At 48.1% G+C, this 17,434-nt stretch overlaps 1 protein-coding gene across 1 annotated transcript in view; it reads right to left on the bottom strand.

Moving 5' to 3' along the window:
• The window catches only part of ZCCHC4 (zinc finger CCHC-type containing 4), a 374,799-nt gene that overhangs the window by 53,801 nt on the left and 303,564 nt on the right, over positions 1–17,434 (bottom strand). Inside the window, exon 12 of the mRNA XM_078678377.1 lies at positions 286–430. Coding sequence (XP_078534503.1) covers positions 286–430 — 145 coding nt within the window. The remainder of the gene's footprint in view (positions 1–285; positions 431–17,434) is intronic.

A 17,434-nucleotide genomic window follows, 5' to 3' on the forward strand; every position in this document is an offset into this window, starting at 1 on the left:
TACAAATACAAAAATTAAATAATAAAACCACTTAACTTGCACTCGCCGCATCAGCAAGGTAAATGGTTTTATTTTAGTTTACATATCCTGTTGTCTGTTGACTTCACCCCCCAACCTGCCTTGCCTGCCCTCCCACCGCTCTTACTTGTGCCGGCTGCACATGTTTTAATAAGGTTGAAATTTTAGAACATCTTGGGAACATCTCTGCTTCTGTGTTTAGGGTTTTACAAACAGTCGAGCAAATAAATGATATATTTTAAAGTCCATATCCCCATAGGAACTTACTGAGAGGGTCGGTCTTTGGTAGAATGGTGGGGACAGTTTCTTTGCTTGTGGTCTCTCTCCCCACAGATGAAGCATCCATCCTTGGTACTGCCACATGGATGAGTTTGAAGAGCACATTGATTGCAAGAACTGCAATGAATCCAGGCTAAAACACAAGGAATATGAGCAATGTTAGCTTTTGTTCTACGACATTAAAGCAAAGCACCCGCCAAAGACTGGATTTTTAATTTAAAGTCTGTTTTTATTTCACCCCCTAAGAAGGGAGTACGCAAAAAAGGTGACATGTACACGGCGATAAGCCTACAACCCCAAAGGGGCCGGCCGCGTCAGAAAAGCTGCAGTAAAATAATATGCCTGTAAATCGTGTTTCATTCCAAACAGCATACACAGCGTTCTGCCTACAACCCAATAGGGCCGGCCGCGTCAAAAAATAGAAATAGCAGTCTGTCATGCCCAATAGTCACTGCCACTGACACCCAGCCCCTAGGACCAGGTAGAAATCAAAGGTCAGAACTAACAAAACTATCGGACCAGAAAGGTCCAACTTACAACCAGGTGCCTAGAGAGAGGCATTGGAACAGCAAGGACAGCAGAGGAGAAGAAGAGAAAAGAGTCAGGAAAGCAAGAGTCAGGAAAGAGGAAAGGAAGGACCTAGAGAACAGCGAAGGGACCAGCGGAAAAGGAGCTCTCAGAAATCCCCCCAACAACAGGGCCGTCTGCCACATGCCGCCGTGCAGGCTCCAGAGCAATCATACCAAGGGCTTACGGGAGGCAGGAGGGAGCACAGCATCGTCTAATAGGCGTAATGCCCTCAGTCTAGGGGGCATGTTTCTTGCATGTTCAGTTTTGCACAAATAGGTCACCAGGGGTTGCCATACTGCCTTGAAGCGTGTATTGCGAGACTGCAGCCTAGCGGAGAGTAACTCCATAGTAATGACATGCCAGAGTCGCACAAACCACGCCGCAATAGGGGGTGTCTCTGTCTTCTTCCAGTACAGGGCAATGAGTTGTCTGGCAGTGCCCAGCATTTGTAGCGCTATAGTCCAATCACTCCGGGTCAGAGCCAGCAGGTTCGTAGGTTTGACTCCCAGCAACAATGTACTAGCGGCATCAGGCAAAGGGAACCCCAGGACCCCTCTAATGTGATTCAAGACCTCCTTCCAGAAGACAGTGATCAAGGGGCAGGTCCACCAAATATGTAGGAAATCCCCAGGCGCAGCTTGACATCTCCAGCAGTCGGGGGAGGAGGTTGGGAACATTTTATGTAAGCGCTGAGGCGTATAATACCACTGGGTCATCATTTTATATGCGTTTTCTTGTTGCGGTATACTACAGTATACTTTAGGGATTTCACGCCACAAACGAAGCCACTGTGTCTGTGTAATTTCGGCCCCTAACATTATATGCCACCGTTGTTGATAGGCCTGCGAAGGCGGCGCCCGAGGGTGCTGCAGTATCTGATATATTTTGGAGATCAAGCCCTTTGTTTCAGTGCAAGAGCGGGCTAGGCGCTCGAACGGGGTAAAGTCTCGGGTAGCCCCCGGGTATATTGCATCCGTCAGGGCCCAGCGGCGCAGCTGGAGATATTGCATCTCGGCCTCAGGCGGGAGCCGAAATTCCTCCCTGCAGTGGGCAAAGGACTTAAGGGTGACCCCATCGAAGAGGTCCGTAAGGACCCTACAATCGCCCTGAGACCATCTACGAAAGGCTCTAGTACGGAGAGCTGGCGGAAACCACGGGTTGCCCTCGATAGGGGTGTGCGGGGAGGGAAAAGTCGTGAGACCTCTACGTACTGCTATTCTGTCCCATATTTCCAAAACTGTCTTCGTGGGCACTGCCAAATAGGCGCTCGGAGAACGCTCCGCTTTATGGTTCCACGCCAGGTCCCAAATGGTATGGCCGGTTACAGCCCTGTCCATGTGGAGCCACCCCTTTTCACTTTCTCTGGTGCCCCATTCAACTATGAAGCGCAAATGAGCAGCCCAGTAATAGTCCACCAAATTAGGACACGCCAGCCCTCACCCGGTCTCTTGAAGCCATAAGAAGCGCTTGGGAGAAGCGTGGCCTCTTCCCCCCCAGATGAAGTTGGTTAAGTCCTTCTGCAAATTCCGAATATTATGTAAGGGGATGGGTGTGGGTAGACACTGAAATAGGTAAAGGAGTTTGGGTAAGATGGACATTTTTATTGCATTGAGTCTGCCCAACCATGATGGAATGAGTGACTTCCATCTCCGCAGATCCTCAAGGATCGATCTGCGGCAGTCCCTCCAATTAAGTGGTGACCAGCCATCTAGTGAAGGGGTCAGGTGTAGGCCAAGATAGCGAATGTGGCGTTCTGTCCAGCGATACGGGCACAGCAGCTCTAACGGGGGGACTTCGGCGCGTTCAAAGGTGCATAGTGTAGAATGGAGTGCTGGTAAAGACTCTCGGGGCTTACTGAGGGTGAGGATGAGATCGTCTGCGTAGAGCGGCACTTTATGGTCCCGTCCAACCATCTGTTGAAACTAATTGGGGGGCACTACCAACCAGAATATAAGATCCTTAAGTATTGCCCGGCAGTGTCGCCTCTTGAACCCACAAAAAAGTTAAACTATTGAAGAGGCAGGCGCTGGAGACTGGAAGGCAGGAAACAAGGTTTTTATTCTCTCCGGAGGAGAACACAACGAAACGGACAGAAGGTATCGTTCTGAGGTGCTCTAACTGCATCCCTGAGGCCTGGCCTCTTATACACAAGTTTATGACTTTATTGTACATTACACATTCATGTTAAAGCTTTGATGTATGAAAAAGACATTCCCGGAACTCCCTTTGAGCCCGTTCCCACACACATTTACAGTCGAAGTCCCCACCCTAGTCACAACAGGTGATGAGTATCACGCAGCTGGATATTCCGCCGATTCACGGAATGTGGGGGTTTGATCGGATCTCATGGAGTGGGGGCTTTGATCAACCCGGGGATCCTTTGATGGGGGAAGCTTTCTATTGTACGGGGAGGGGCAAGGGATGGTATCGGCAGAGCTGGGTGTCGGCCTGGGAACGGGGAAGACAAAACGGGCACACGGGGAAAAAGGGGGTTTGCATCTAAGGGCCGGAGATCATGAAAGGGAAGCAGGGAGGTGTCGCGCTGGGAACAGGATGAGGGCCTGGGGCAGAGCAGCGCCGAAGAGGGGTTTATGACTCAAGGCAGGTGCAAGCAGGGGGTGGTCAGCGTGCAGGCTTAGTGAAGGCGAAAGGCTATGTCAGGGGCCAGCGGCATGCAAAAGGGTTCGTTCTGATCGGGGCATCTAACAAAATGGCGGGCGCGCACGACAAAAGTGTGGCATCAGGGGGAGAGGCAAGATGGCGCAGATAATGTTCACCGAAACGTACTAATTTTCAACAGTCCTCCCTTTAACATATTCAAGACATCTTGCTGGTTCATTTTCTACTCGGTTCTATTGTGGTCGGCATGAGAAAGAAAACGGTAGGAACCCTAGATGAAAAGAGTCGTAAACAATACATCTTAACGTTTCTAGTTTTTAGGAGGTGGGCCTATTTGATAAACTTTGATCAATTTGTCTAGCAGGAAAGTCATAGAAATGCAATACAAAAACGATTCTGTAGCGTGAGCAGCAAGTACCTTTCATACTGGCAGGTGATTACATATATATCAGGTTCGGATTGGAGCATGATCAATACAAGGGCGGCTGGGAGAGAAATTAGGTCTAGCAGAAACGGCGATTGGGGATGTCAAATGTTCTTTGCTGCCTTTCGTTGGCGCTGTTGAGCACCGGCGGTGGAGCTATGAGTCCAGCTCGGTTCTAAGTTCTGCGTTGCAGGGCACGACCCTTTCCTCGCGTTCCTGGTCGGAAAGGTCCTTTTCGCCCTGTGTCCTTTGAGGTGATTGTCAGAAAGTTCAGATGGAAGAAGAGCGTTCAAAACAGTCCATAGGGTAGGTCAGAGGAAAAGGGGGATGGAGCAAGGCCAAATTAGGAACAAACTAGGGGAACGAGAGACTTCAAATAGGCGAGCGTGTGACCGAATTCAGAGAGCGGGGACTTGTCGACAGACACTGGACATCGAGCAGGGGCATCAGGTCGACCCTTTCTTCTCATGTTGTCGAAAACAGTGCCTCGTCCTGCAGCTCTTTTCTGTCGTGGTCTCGCCTTGGCTAATGTCGCAGGTGTTCCTTAGTCTGCAGTCAGGCCTCGTGCTCCCACATCCGGTCCTTCTCTCCTCCAACAGCAGTACCCTTAAACAAGTTTGAAAAGACAGTCTTTAGAGAATTTGCAGATGAAGATAATCAAAAAGTCTATTTCTCTCCCAGCTCCAGGCAAAGAATGAAAATGCCCGTTATATTGGTGTTCACAACTGGCATATGAATGACCGGAGACGGGCTTGTTGGATTTACTATGACTTTCCTTTACAATTATTTACTACGCAGGTATTTTGCCGGGAGACGAACATGGCTAAACATTTCCTTTCTATTGATGCATCCTGCTTTTCAACTACTACGGGGTTCATTTTGATGATTTCTTTACCTTGGACTAGTCTGTTAACCTTGTAAAACATCATTCTGGATCCTACGTAACCTTTTACAGCCCGATTACTTAATTAGGAAGGACAGGGGTTTTATGGGAAACAACCAGGGACATAGGAAACTTGTGGTAAGGGCATAAATCGACCCATCTCTCACAACCGGAAATGAGGGGTAGTTTCATAATTCCAGTTTTTGGGCGGCTGATACAGGGGAGGTAACAGGGGTGATCATTTTTCCGGTTTTGGGTATTGCGACATTTCGGGGAGGGGAGGGTCGCGTATTCTGAGGTCCTTGTTTTATACCATAGGAGCCGTTGACCTGTAGTTCCCTTATTTCGGGGCAGATTAGGGAACCTCTGTCGCCTTACCTGTCCTTTCCCTTACGGCCCAACCTCGGTTCATTGGCTTCTAGCGGAAAAGGAGAGGTAATGACGCGGTCTCAGGGTGATTGTATTAAAGACAAGTTTTTGTGCAAATACTGACGGTATTTGAAGCCAATTAGGTGGTGTGCTAGGGGTGGCAGTCTGCCAATTTCGGGGCTAATCACTCGGAAGAGTGGGAGTAAAAAAATAGAGGGAGAGAGAGAGAGAGAGAGAGAGAGAGAGAGAGAGAGAGAGAGAGAGAGAGAGAGAGAGAGAGAGAGCGTAACGGCAGGCTAAATAGTACACGTGCAACAGAGAGGGTGGCAGTGTATTCAAGAAAGGCTATTTAGTGCATTACGCAGTAAAGGGCATTCACGGGTCTGCGTTAGGATCTTGTAATCATGCAGTTTGAGCATTAGACAGGGTAGAGGGGACGTGCTTTGAGAAAAAGGAAAGAAGAAAGGAGGTACCATGTTGTCGCACTTCTCGCATTCTCGGTCCTTCGACCAGTTGGGTCGACGCCTCAGTCACACACACACATTCCCTCATAGTTTCGCATCATACGTGACATGGGTTCATTCGTCCAGTCTGGTTTAAGGGTGATCACTTTTTATCAGGTTGTGCTAATTTTTCGGGTTTGTTCGATACGTGAGTAGTTTGCAGGCGTGCTTAGACACCACCTTGCGGCGCTAGTCCGCTTCGTGTATTAGACATGGCAAGGCTTCGGATCTTCGCCACACCTCGGCTGTAATTTCTGATGTAACCTGCAGAGGGAGGAAAAAAGGGGGTGGGGGAGACAGCGTTCGCGCACATTCAAATACATGGATTCATAAGTCCTTTACTTACCTCTTACTCGTCTTTCCTCCTCGGGGCAGGGTCCCCGGGGATATGGTTTCTGGAGTCGGGGGGGGGGGGTAGTGTGTCCATATAGGTCGTGGGCGGGGAAACGTAAAAAGGAAACCAGAGGTGCTTAGTGCGAGGTATCTAGTCAAAGGATGTATCTCACTATCGGGATCCTTAAACCTCTTTCAACGCTGTGGCGTTCTAAGGTTCTTCGGTTCTTGGGTCAGCTCCGTTCCCTGGTACTTTGGAACGTTGTACTTTATAACATTTACATTATTTCATTTCACCCTCCCTTTACATTCCTTCATTTACACCGTTCGTTTTACCCATCCTTGGAAGTCAAGGTCTTCCCCTACGCGAGAGTTCATGGGTCAGTCGCGTACTTTGAAGGCGGAGTGTCGTGTTGTCGATCCGATCCGTCCTCCAGGGCTGGGCAACCATCTTCTTTTAACCTTAAAGAGAGAGCAGAGTAGGGTGCACAGAAAAGAACTTTCCCACCGATCCCACATTTTTAAAATAAAGCATGCAATACCCGTCCATAGTTTCAAAAACTTTATTTTGCAAAATCATTTCAGCATGTGGATTATGAGGGTGCGGTCGTATTTGGCCGGTCGTGGCAATGGCTAAAGTGCGTACAGTGGGGGGTGTCGTTTGCGGCAATAAAAACATCGGAAAGTTTGACTCATTCATTTGTAAGAAACTAAAACGTCTATTAATTGGCTGGGGGTTCGGGGGCATTTATTTTCATAATTTAGAAGCATAATCATAATGGTTGTAATCAGATTTCCTATATGCATACCGTACGTGTACGTCGTAAATGAGGTTTACATCAGTTATAAAAAATATAATACATTTGTACATTTGTAATCAACATTCGTAACGGGGATCCTTTCATACTGTTCGTCGAGTGAGTTCTCCTTGTCTTTTCTAGCCAAGTGTACAAAGGATCATATAAAATCTCAGAACATCAAGTTTATATCAGTGCGAAGGAACACCACGAGGTGTTCGTAAGTTCCGATTGATACCAGCGCCATTTTGGGCGGGGCCGGCTCAGTCCGGAAGCAGCATCAGGGGGAAATGTTTCCCATTACTGGCAGTTTGGACCAGAGTCCTTTTCGGCAGTTCTAGAATTCATGCTGACAGAAGGAGTGGCAATGTCATGTTTGTTTCGTTGGCGATCAAGGCAGCCGTCCCTTACCGGAAGCCTGCAAAGGCCGAAGGTTCCGCCGGGGACCTTTGTAGGATCTTCAAGGCTGTGGAGATGCTGTCGGAGATGGGGGCTCGTGCTCCAGGGGGCAAATGTTCGAGTTATGTTGCTGGTCAAAGTTACTCTAGTGGCCGGGGCCCGCCTTCCAGCGGACCCAGACGCCATTTTGAGGCCCTACAGGGGCCACTCTCGTCGAGTTTGCAAGAGTGGGATAGATCCTTCGGAGTGAAAGGAAGAGGTCTCTGTTTTGTGAAAGCGGGACGTTCGGCTGGGGTGCAGCTGTGATGCCCCCACCTGGGGGGCGAGGGAGACTGGTTCGCATCGTCTCCTTCTCCCGGTGCACTCCAGGCCGCTCCTTTTCATCGCCCCGCATGAAGGTTTCTCCACATCCGGTGTTCCCCAAGACCTGTGCTCGGTGCTGTGAGAGTATGGCCACCATTGCACGTTCGGTGCTGCGCAAGTACTGGGGTGCCACCATGGTGTGTTCGGTGCTGTGGAAGTATTGGCACCATTGCCTGACTGGGGGTGTTCGGCGTCGGGCCGGGGGCTGGGAAAACCTCCTATCGGTGGAGGTGGGAGAGGCTCGTCCGCGTCGCCTCTCCCTCCCAGCCCAACTTGGACAAATTGTTGTGGAGGTACGTGCAGGACATCCCGCCGTCCAGGGCTGCTGCGGCTGTGACGGAAGAGAAAAGGAAGAGGTGCCTCGTTCTTCTCTGGACATGTGGCGGGACTGCTTAAGTCTATCCAGGCCCGTTGCGGCTGGCCGAGGAGACATGTGGCGGAACTACCTACAACTGCCCAGGCTGCTGGCTCCTGCCTCTCCTCCGGCTCCCCCATACGTTAAGATCTCCTGACCAAGAGTTGGCGGCCGGGCCCGCCTTATATGGGTTGCCGTTGGTTGGGCGTAGCCGTAACCCTGCCCTACTTTGGAAGGTTCCAGAATGGGGGGGGGGCGAATGTTCTGTTTGACTTTCATTTTCTACAGTTTACCGTTATTATTCCTTGTTTGTTGTGTTAAATTAAAAGTTCAAGTTCATTAATGGTCTACGGATTTTGTTTTACCATTTCTTTCTTTTCAGGTTGCTTTTATGCTAAGTTTCTGCTAACAGAGGTTGAGTAACACGGAAACACGTGTAGAGGGATGACGCAGATTTGTACATTACATACACACAAACTCAGACGGGGGACAGTACAAGTACGACATACAAAGACCCAAGACGAATATAAAACAGTTATTGGTCATAATTATCTCTTTCCGTCTGTGAATTTGAAACGAGGCTGGGTTCCCGTCTTGACGTTGCCCGACCTAGGAGAACTTGAGCATGCGGCTGAAATTGTCCTGGCGAAATCTGTGCCATCGGGCATAATCAAACGTGGTGGTTCTGTCTGGTCTGTCTATGTAAGTCGGGTTCTTCTTTGTCTCGCGCTTTTTCTCGTACTGCCGGTCTGTCGTTCTTGTCGGCCCTTTGCCTTTACTCACGCTCAGTAGAGTCGGGCATTGGGCTTTCCAGTGTCCGACATACCTACAAAAAGCGCATTGGTTTTGCCCTAAGTCTGGTCGTCTTTTGCATAGTGTCGGGGGATAAGTTGTGGGTAGCGGTGTCCTGGGGTTGTCCTGTCGGTATATTTCTCTACTTGGTTTGTCCTCGTCTTTTCTCTGTCGTTGCATAGCCTCTCTGCGCCACATACCGAGACTGTCGAGCATAATCGGCGTTGTTTTATTATTTCGAAGGGCTATTTCTAACGTTTCTATTTTATCAAGGTCAAAGGATCCTGCCAGTGGCCACTGTTTGTCTTGACTATCTTCGGTATACCTGTGCCACAATTTATTATAGGCTATGGTGACTAATCCATAGTTTATGAACATGTCCTTATTAGGGGTGCCTTCTAGTGGAGCTATATGGTCCACCTCTAATACACGGTCCGGGCTAAACAGGCTATTAATCAGTGGGGAGAAGACAGGCATGACGGCTCGTAACGAGGGACTAAAAAGTCAGCACTGCCTATCTTATCACTAGGTGCAAAGACTGGACAGAATATTTCTATTCTACGTTGTTTGCAGGCAGTGAATACCTCATGGATCAAAATAACAAAAGACCAATAAATAACAATGGGGAGAATGAGTAGGTCCGCAAAGATCTGCGTTACCTACCCTTTTCACTATCTGCAAAAAGGGTGGTCTCTTCCCTGTTTGCAGACAGGGAATCTCCAGGAAACAATAGTTTGCGAACAACAGTTCAGTTTCAAGTGATTATTGAGTGGGGGAGAAAAAATAAGCACGGCTGTTGCCCTACCTATCCTCCACTGCTTGCAAAGAGAGAGCCCGTTGTTTCTCCGTTTGTAGACAGTGAATCTCCAAATAAATAAAGAGCAATACTAGTATTTTTTAAACAATCAAGCAATCAAGCAATTATTTCGCAACTTGTCGTGATTACACGACCTTACCCGGACCATGTGGACAGTTTCTCGTCTTCCGAATCCAGCGCCCGATCGTCCTCTTTTTCTCGTATTTCTCACGGCACTCCTGATGGTCCCCAGTCAGGACCGTAGATCACTCGAGAGAGGTCTGTTCGGAACTAGTGAAGTTCGGATGATCGGCTGCCAGACGAGGGTCTATTGGGCAAGAGCTCTCCCGATCGTTGCAGTCGTTCACTCTGTCGTCGGGACCTCTCCCACTGGATCCACGAGTCGCTGATGGGCCCCACGTTGGGCGCCAATTGTTGAAACTAATTGGGGGGCACTACCAACCAGAATATAAGATCCTTAAGTATTGCCCGGCGGTGTCGCCTCTTGAACCCACAAAAAAGTTAAACTATTGAAGAGGCAGGCGCTGGAGACTGGAAGGCAGGAAACAAGGTTTTTATTCTCTCCGGAGGAGAACACAACGAAACGGACAGAAGGTATCGTTCTGAGGTGCTCTAACTGCATCCCTGAGGCCTGGCCTCTTATACACAAGTTTATGACTTTATTGTACATTACACATTCATGTTAAAGCTTTGATGTATGAAAAAGACATTCCCGGAACTCCCTTTGAGCCCGTTCCCACACACATTTACAGTCGAAGTCCCCACCCTAGTCACAACAGGTGATGAGTATCACGCAGCTGGATATTCCGCCGATTCACGGAATGTGGGGGTTTGATCGGATCTCATGGAGTGGGGGCTTTGATCAACCCGGGGATCCTTTGATGGGGGAAGCTTTCTATTGTACGGGGAGGGGCAAGGGATGGTATCGGCAGAGCTGGGTGTCGGCCTGGGAACGGGGAAGACAAAACGGGCACACGGGGAAAAAGGGGGTTTGCATCTAAGGGCCGGAGATCATGAAAGGGAAGCAGGGAGGTGTCGCGCTGGGAACAGGATGAGGGCCTGGGGCAGAGCAGCGCCGAAGAGGGGTTTATGACTCAAGGCAGGTGCAAGCAGGGGGTGGTCAGCGTGCAGGCTTAGTGAAGGCGAAAGGCTATGTCAGGGGCCAGCGGCATGCAAAAGGGTTCGTTCTGATCGGGGCATCTAACAAAATGGCGGGCGCGCACGACAAAAGTGTGGCATCAGGGGGAGAGGCAAGATGGCGCAGATAATGTTCACCGAAACGTACTAATTTTCAACACATCGGGATGCCGTGAATGTCCGAGGCTCGACGAATCATATCCGCCAGAGGTTCAACCGCTAAGGCGAACAGTAAAGGCGAGAGGGGGCAGCCCTGCCTGGTACCTCTCCCTATGTTAATCGGATCCGTTAGCTGTCCATTCACTCGGATCCTGGCCTGTGGTGCAACGTAAGGCGCCATAATTCTAGTGACCATCTTCGGACCAAGCCCCATTTTGCAGAGGACCGCCTGGAGGAATGACCAGTCCACCCGGTCAAACGCTTTTTCAGCGTCCAACGAGAGGAGGCAGGCCGGGATCTGCCAGTGTTGTACCTTCCCCACCAGGTGAGCCACCTTCCGCACGTTATCAGCCCCCTGACGGCCGTGTATAAATCCCACCTGATCCGGGTCAACCAGGTCAGGCATATGGGGGTCCATCCGCTTCGCCAGCACCCACCCAGTTGTGGAAAAGTAAATTTTGCCATGTTCTGTGTCCCTACGCCTCATCCATCATATGTTATGTGTGCATGACCAATATGCATATGTTATTCCCCATGTCTGATTAATGACGCAATTACAGTCGTGTCCACCTCTAGTATGCCAGTTTTCCAGTCCTCGTGAATACTACGAATATCAGGCCTAGGTAAAGTTATGTTGCCACGTTTCTTAGTGTGCACGTTATTCCATTATAAAGTCCCCGTTTCCAGGCCTCAAAAGGGCCCGGACATCAGATTCAGCTCCTGTCTCCTGAAAAGCCTCGCTAAGGAGCGATACAGCCCCCACCTGTATCCTCGACCTTTCACTTACTTCCTGCTTCGCAGTGCCCGGTGCAGCTTGGCTCTGCCTCTGAGTCTGCCAAGAGTATGTTATGATTCCAGCTATCAGTTCAGTCCTCCTTCTCTGCATTCCTAAGCTACTGAACTGCATCAATAGTTTCCGTCATTGTCTAGCCTATACGGCTCCACGTTAGAGAAATACTGTATTTAAATGGTCATTTAGTATTCTTCATCACGCACTACATGTAGAATAATGCATGGTCCAGTCTTAGAGTCAAGTTAGCTTTTCCCCTCATGACTTCTAGTTTATATCAACATGTTCCCTAAACATCAGATATCAGATAGGGTTTAGGTACATGTCGCTCCGACCCTCCAGACTCTAGTCTCTGCTCCTAGCACAGAGTTCGTAGCCCCCAGCTTCTCCTAGTGATACGTCATTGCCAGTTTGCGCGCACCATTAGGTTAGAGGTCCCGGCTCCTTAGGTAGCCCCCTCCTATGTTTCCGCCCCATTCATGACATATTCTGTTACGTTTTCATCACATGCCTAAGTATACTCCCAGTTACACCTCTTTTTACTGTTATCTTTCGCGACTGCTACGCGTCACGCCTTCTGCTCCACCCACTGCTACGCCTACTGCAATGTAATGCTATGTGTTTGCGCTATGTATATAAGTTGATGTATTGCTATTAAAAGTTAGCGCGCTCATCCCAGACCAAGCCCCGGCAGCTGCTGGGCCCCAGTTGTCCTGCTGGGCCCCTGTTCCTATGCAGGTTGTCCTGATCCCGTCCTTATGCTGTAATAAACCTGCAGAAACTCCTACTACCTCGAATCTTGACTCTTATTTTATTGAGCTATCTGTTATTCATTCATTCATTCAAAAATAGACCCGGTATTATTTATTTATATACCACATAATGGCGCCCGAATAGGGACTTGCCCTTTCCCCACGCGTCGGTGAAGCCACGCCGACCCCCTGACCCTCTGCAGTCGTGACGGAACCATACCGTGCACTGGCAGATATTTCTGCTCCAAGTATCCCTCAGGCCCACGGAGGAGACGGAGGAGGCGGTCCAGCATCCGAACGAGACGGTGGAGGAACGCGGCGAGTCCCGACCAGAGCCCAAGCCGAGAGTCCAAGGTCCGAGGTATCCGGAGGCCCACCTGTAACTGAAGTCCGAAGTTCGTCGTCCGTCGTCCAGTCCCGTCCAAGGCCTTCCGTTCCGTGCTGCCCGGTGAGTACCATTGCTGGGGTAGTATCTAGACAGGACCAATCTAAATTGACTCCTGGTCCGTGGGTTGGTGGTGCCCAGACTCACAAACGAAGTGTTCACCTAGGTGGATACGGGTCTTGATGCGTCCCTTTATGGGACCGGTATGTTCCGTACTGTTATAGCAGTGCATCCAGTAACTCTAGTCTGTTCCGTTCTCGAGAAAATTCTTGTATTTCTGTTCTCAGTATTTCAGGTAATATTCTGTTCGAACTGTTATTTATAATGTTCTTCATGTATTTTAATGTTGTGGTATGAGTGTGACGTGATTTCGTGTTTTCATTGTATATTGTATTGTGTCCAGATTACAGTTCAGTCATGCCTATATTTTCCAAGTTACGTCAGTTAAAAACTAGAAAGGGTTTATTAGAAGAAGCAGTTCCTGTTCCGCCGAGGGACAGTCCAGGTCATTTTATGTATCAGAAACATGGCATAAGCGCCATATTGTATCTAGATTTATGGGTAGAGTATACCAAACAGTTAGAAGAAAAGTATAGATGGCCCGTATCGGGTACATGGGATGCCGAATGTATCATGCGAGTAGAAGAAGCATTATGGAAAAAGAAAGCCAGACAGTCACAGAAGGATGCCATCGAGTTATGGCGTAAAGAAGCTCATAAAAGAACCGAGAAAGAAGTCAGAAAGTCAGAGTTAAGTAGAGAATCCCAGGAACGAGCCCAAGAAAGAGAATTAATCGAGATAGGTGAACAAGTCAAAGCCGAACAGTCAGACAGACAGAGGCATGCCCTTATTAGGGGTATGTATCCTCTTCTTGCCGAAGGTTTGCCAAAAGCGACCCCAGAGGCATCTAGTAATTTCCCGCCACCGTTAGTTCCGACCAAGCTACGTCACAAACCGACCGCAGCTGATATTTTTATTTCGTCCTATTTGGACGACATAGTCCCTGAATATGCAAATCCTGTTCGCGCTCCGCCCGTCCCTGTAAATCAGGTAGTTCCTGCGCCTCCAGACACCGGGGTGCCCTTAACAGCTCCCCCGGGTCAGCCCGCCATACAAGTCCAGCCCACGTTACAATTACCGACCCTGCCAGGTCGGAAAGCATCAGTTGATGATACTGGTTTAGGGGCCGCGGGAGGAGGTCTTCCTCAAACCCCGCCGCCACACAAGCGTTTAACATTACTCGAATTACATGCTCAAGCGTTACAGCGTACGCCCAAACATCAGTCTGTTACAGAGATCAGGCAAACCCTTACCGAATGTGTCTATGATCCAGTTCCAGGCGAATATAATATGGTTTTATATTCCTTACGTGTAAGGAGAGTGACCGAGTATCTAGTCACCTTGCCGAATATGAAAGAAGATCTAGACAGAATATATCGTTTCATCCGTACAGGGGATGATCCAGAAAGTATTGGCGAGATTATGTCTCAAAGGAAAGCCGAGATCCAGCTCATGATATTAAAGTTCCTGATCAATTGCCTAATAAGAGAACAAGATTACCCGTCTAAAGATCCGGCCGAAATGAGAATCCTGACAAGGTGGAGTGATAATATAGCCGAGGGTAAGCACAAGACCGTCAGTGCTATGGAGAGTATGTACAAGAAAATCCGTAAAGAAATAATAAAGATACACGAACAGCGTAAAGCAGCACAAGTAAGCGAGAAAGAAAGTATCTCTGATCCTGAAGAGGAAGAGAACGAGAATTCCGCCAGAATAGCGTATGTAGGAAAATCTAGATTTCCCGATCGCCATTTACGTCTAGAACACAAGTCTATTTTCCATCATCAAGCACCAGAACAAGGTTCTCTAGAACAAGTATTTCAAGCTACCGATCACATTTTGAAATCACGAGTCGGTTACAGTGAATTAAGTACTATGCATGAACAAGAACTAGCCCGATCAGCAGTCCGATGGATTACTGATTCTACCACTTTTCCAGACGAAATAGTGGCACAAATGTTTCTGAAATTGCCCCCAGCCGAGCAACGACTGGTGGGAATGTATATGATCCAGTACCTCATTACTCTGTATGAGGGTCAACACTCTGATCCAGGTCCGTTACATGATATCCTGAACGAGTTACTCCAGTACAGATGGAGAGGTCTAGGTACCGATTTAATTAGTGTCATTCTAGAACAGCGCCACAAATATAGAACGTTCCTGAACCCGCATTTTGTTCATGTCTCACCCCCAGAAAGTAAATCATTCTACATAGACAGACAGAATCCGTTACGAGAGGTCCACCCAGTCCAAGGGGCGGGTGGCGATATGTAACGAGTGTTTGTATACACTCCGATTTCAAAGATGGAACTTCTTGAAATAAAGAAATTAATTCCCTGTCATGACAAAGATCCAGCGGGGTTCCATAGAGAATTAAAAGACATGCTCCGTATGGGAGAATACACTTACCCAGATATCATTAAAATGTTAAAGGTTCTGTTACCCGCAGGGGTGTATGAAAAGTTAAAGGAAAAGGAATGGGAGGTGGGAGAGAAAAAGATCGATTGGGCAGCTCTAGAAGCTGAAGACAAGGCACGAGTACCAGGTACCGGTCTTGGAGATAAATGTAAAGATTTACCAGAATTATTGATTCAAGTTTTACCCAGACTATTGACAACTAGAAAGGAAGACTGGGATGCAATCTCAGCCTGTAAACAGAAACAAGATGAAGATATTAGTGATTTTTATTCTAGATTTGAAAAATGTTTCAGTATCAATAGTGGTCTCAAGACAAGTAGTGAGTCATACCCTCATCTTTTTGTTACCAAATTAGTCGAGAATTCAAGTCCACAAATTAAAAATCGAGTTTTGAAAGTAGAAAGCACCTGGCAAGCAAATACTCCGTCCCAGATGCTCCAGATGCTCCAGTATCACCAGAATAGAATCAGGGAAGAGCAAGAGCACGAAAGAAAACGTATGAAAGACACGAAAATGAAAGTGCTAGTTGCACAATCTGTTCCTCAAGACAGTCAGAAGAGGGGTCCGAATCAAGCCAGTCATCCTGCAGCTCCCGTTAAAGGGAACTGCAATTATTGTAAACAGCCAGGTCATTTTATAAACGAGTGTGCAGTTCTGAAACATAACATAGCTACTGGTAAGACTAAAGAAAGACCACGTCCGCCTAGACAAGAACAAGTTTCACAGATTCCTCAGTCACAGAATGCACAACAGACAGTTTCCGCACCGCAGCCTATTGCTGCCACACAGCATGTCACATCACAGATGTACCAGTATGCACAGTCCGAGTATCCAGAGTACCAGTCATATTCATGAAACAGCCTAGAGAGGGAGGTAGGCTTGCCTCTCATCGAGATACCTGTAGATCAAGAAGGTCCCTATGTTCACAGTCAAGTATTAGGGAAAGACAGAAAGTTTCTGATCGATACAGGGGCAAGTAGGACCACAATTAGTCATGCCGAAGTTCCAGGGGCTCCGCTCTCAGGCTCAAGAAATGTTTCCCTTGGATTTTCAGGAAAGCCAATAGTTAATGAGATATCAAAGCCAGTCACTCTAGAAGTAGGTCCATTGTCCCGTACTACTGATCTGTTACTTACTAAGTCATGTCCAGAAAACCTATTAGGCATCAAGACACTGAAAGAATTAGGTGCAGTTATTTGCTGTTCCCCAGAGGGAATACGTCTGTTCCTATGTGACTTTAAGGGTCACTATGTATTACGAGATTTTGATTCAAGATTGTCTAATGTTCCACAGCATTTATGGGCGCAAGGTCCAACTGATGTAGGTTACATGCAAATCACACCCCATCGTGTGACTCTCAAACCAGGTGTAGTGTTACCCCGAATCAGACAGTACAGATTGCCACCTGAGGCTGTAGCAGCCTTATCCAAAATTATTGACGAGCTCATTGCTCAAGGAGTAGTTGTAGAAACTGACTCCAATGTATGCAATTCTCCGATCATTCCAGTCATGAAACGTACTGATCCGAATGCACCCCCAGTATATCGATTAGTGATTGATTTACGAGAGCTTAATAAATGTATTATTCCTCAGTACCCAGTTGTCCCAGATATCTCTTCCCTATTAACAGCCATTGATTCCGAAGCCACGTTCTTCACTGTCATTGACCTCAAGAATGCATTTTTCAGTGTTCCAATTCATCCAGACAGCCAGTTTCTTTTCGGATTTTGTTTAAATGGAAGGAGCTATATGTTCACACGCGCTCCTCAAGGTTTCACAGAAAGCCCTAGTATTTACAGTCAAGCACTTAAGAGACAACTAGACAATATTCACATGCCAACTGACACTGCCCTGCTCCAGTATGTCGATGATCTACTAATCACAGCCCGTTCTGAATGTGCTTGCGAGCGAGCATCCCTTACAGTTCTGTATTTTCTAGCCGAGATGGGGCACAAGGTGTCCCCTTCGAAGCTTCAATTCTGTGTCCAGCAAGTGGTATACTTAGGACACTTGCTGTCCAAGAGGGGTAGGCAGTTGACACCAGACCGTATCCAGTTAATAGCGAGTCTTCCCCAGCCCAGAACCCAGAAGGAGGTACGTGCTTTTATCGGCCTTACTTCTTATTGTAGACAATGGATTCCCCAGTATGCATTTCTAGCCAAGCCACTGATACAGTTAACGACACAGGAGGCAGCCGTATCGACTGTCCTCC

Source organism: Lissotriton helveticus, chromosome 2_2 (genome assembly GCF_964261635.1).
Source record: "Lissotriton helveticus chromosome 2_2, aLisHel1.1, whole genome shotgun sequence".
Lineage (NCBI taxonomy): Eukaryota > Metazoa > Chordata > Amphibia > Caudata > Salamandridae > Lissotriton > Lissotriton helveticus.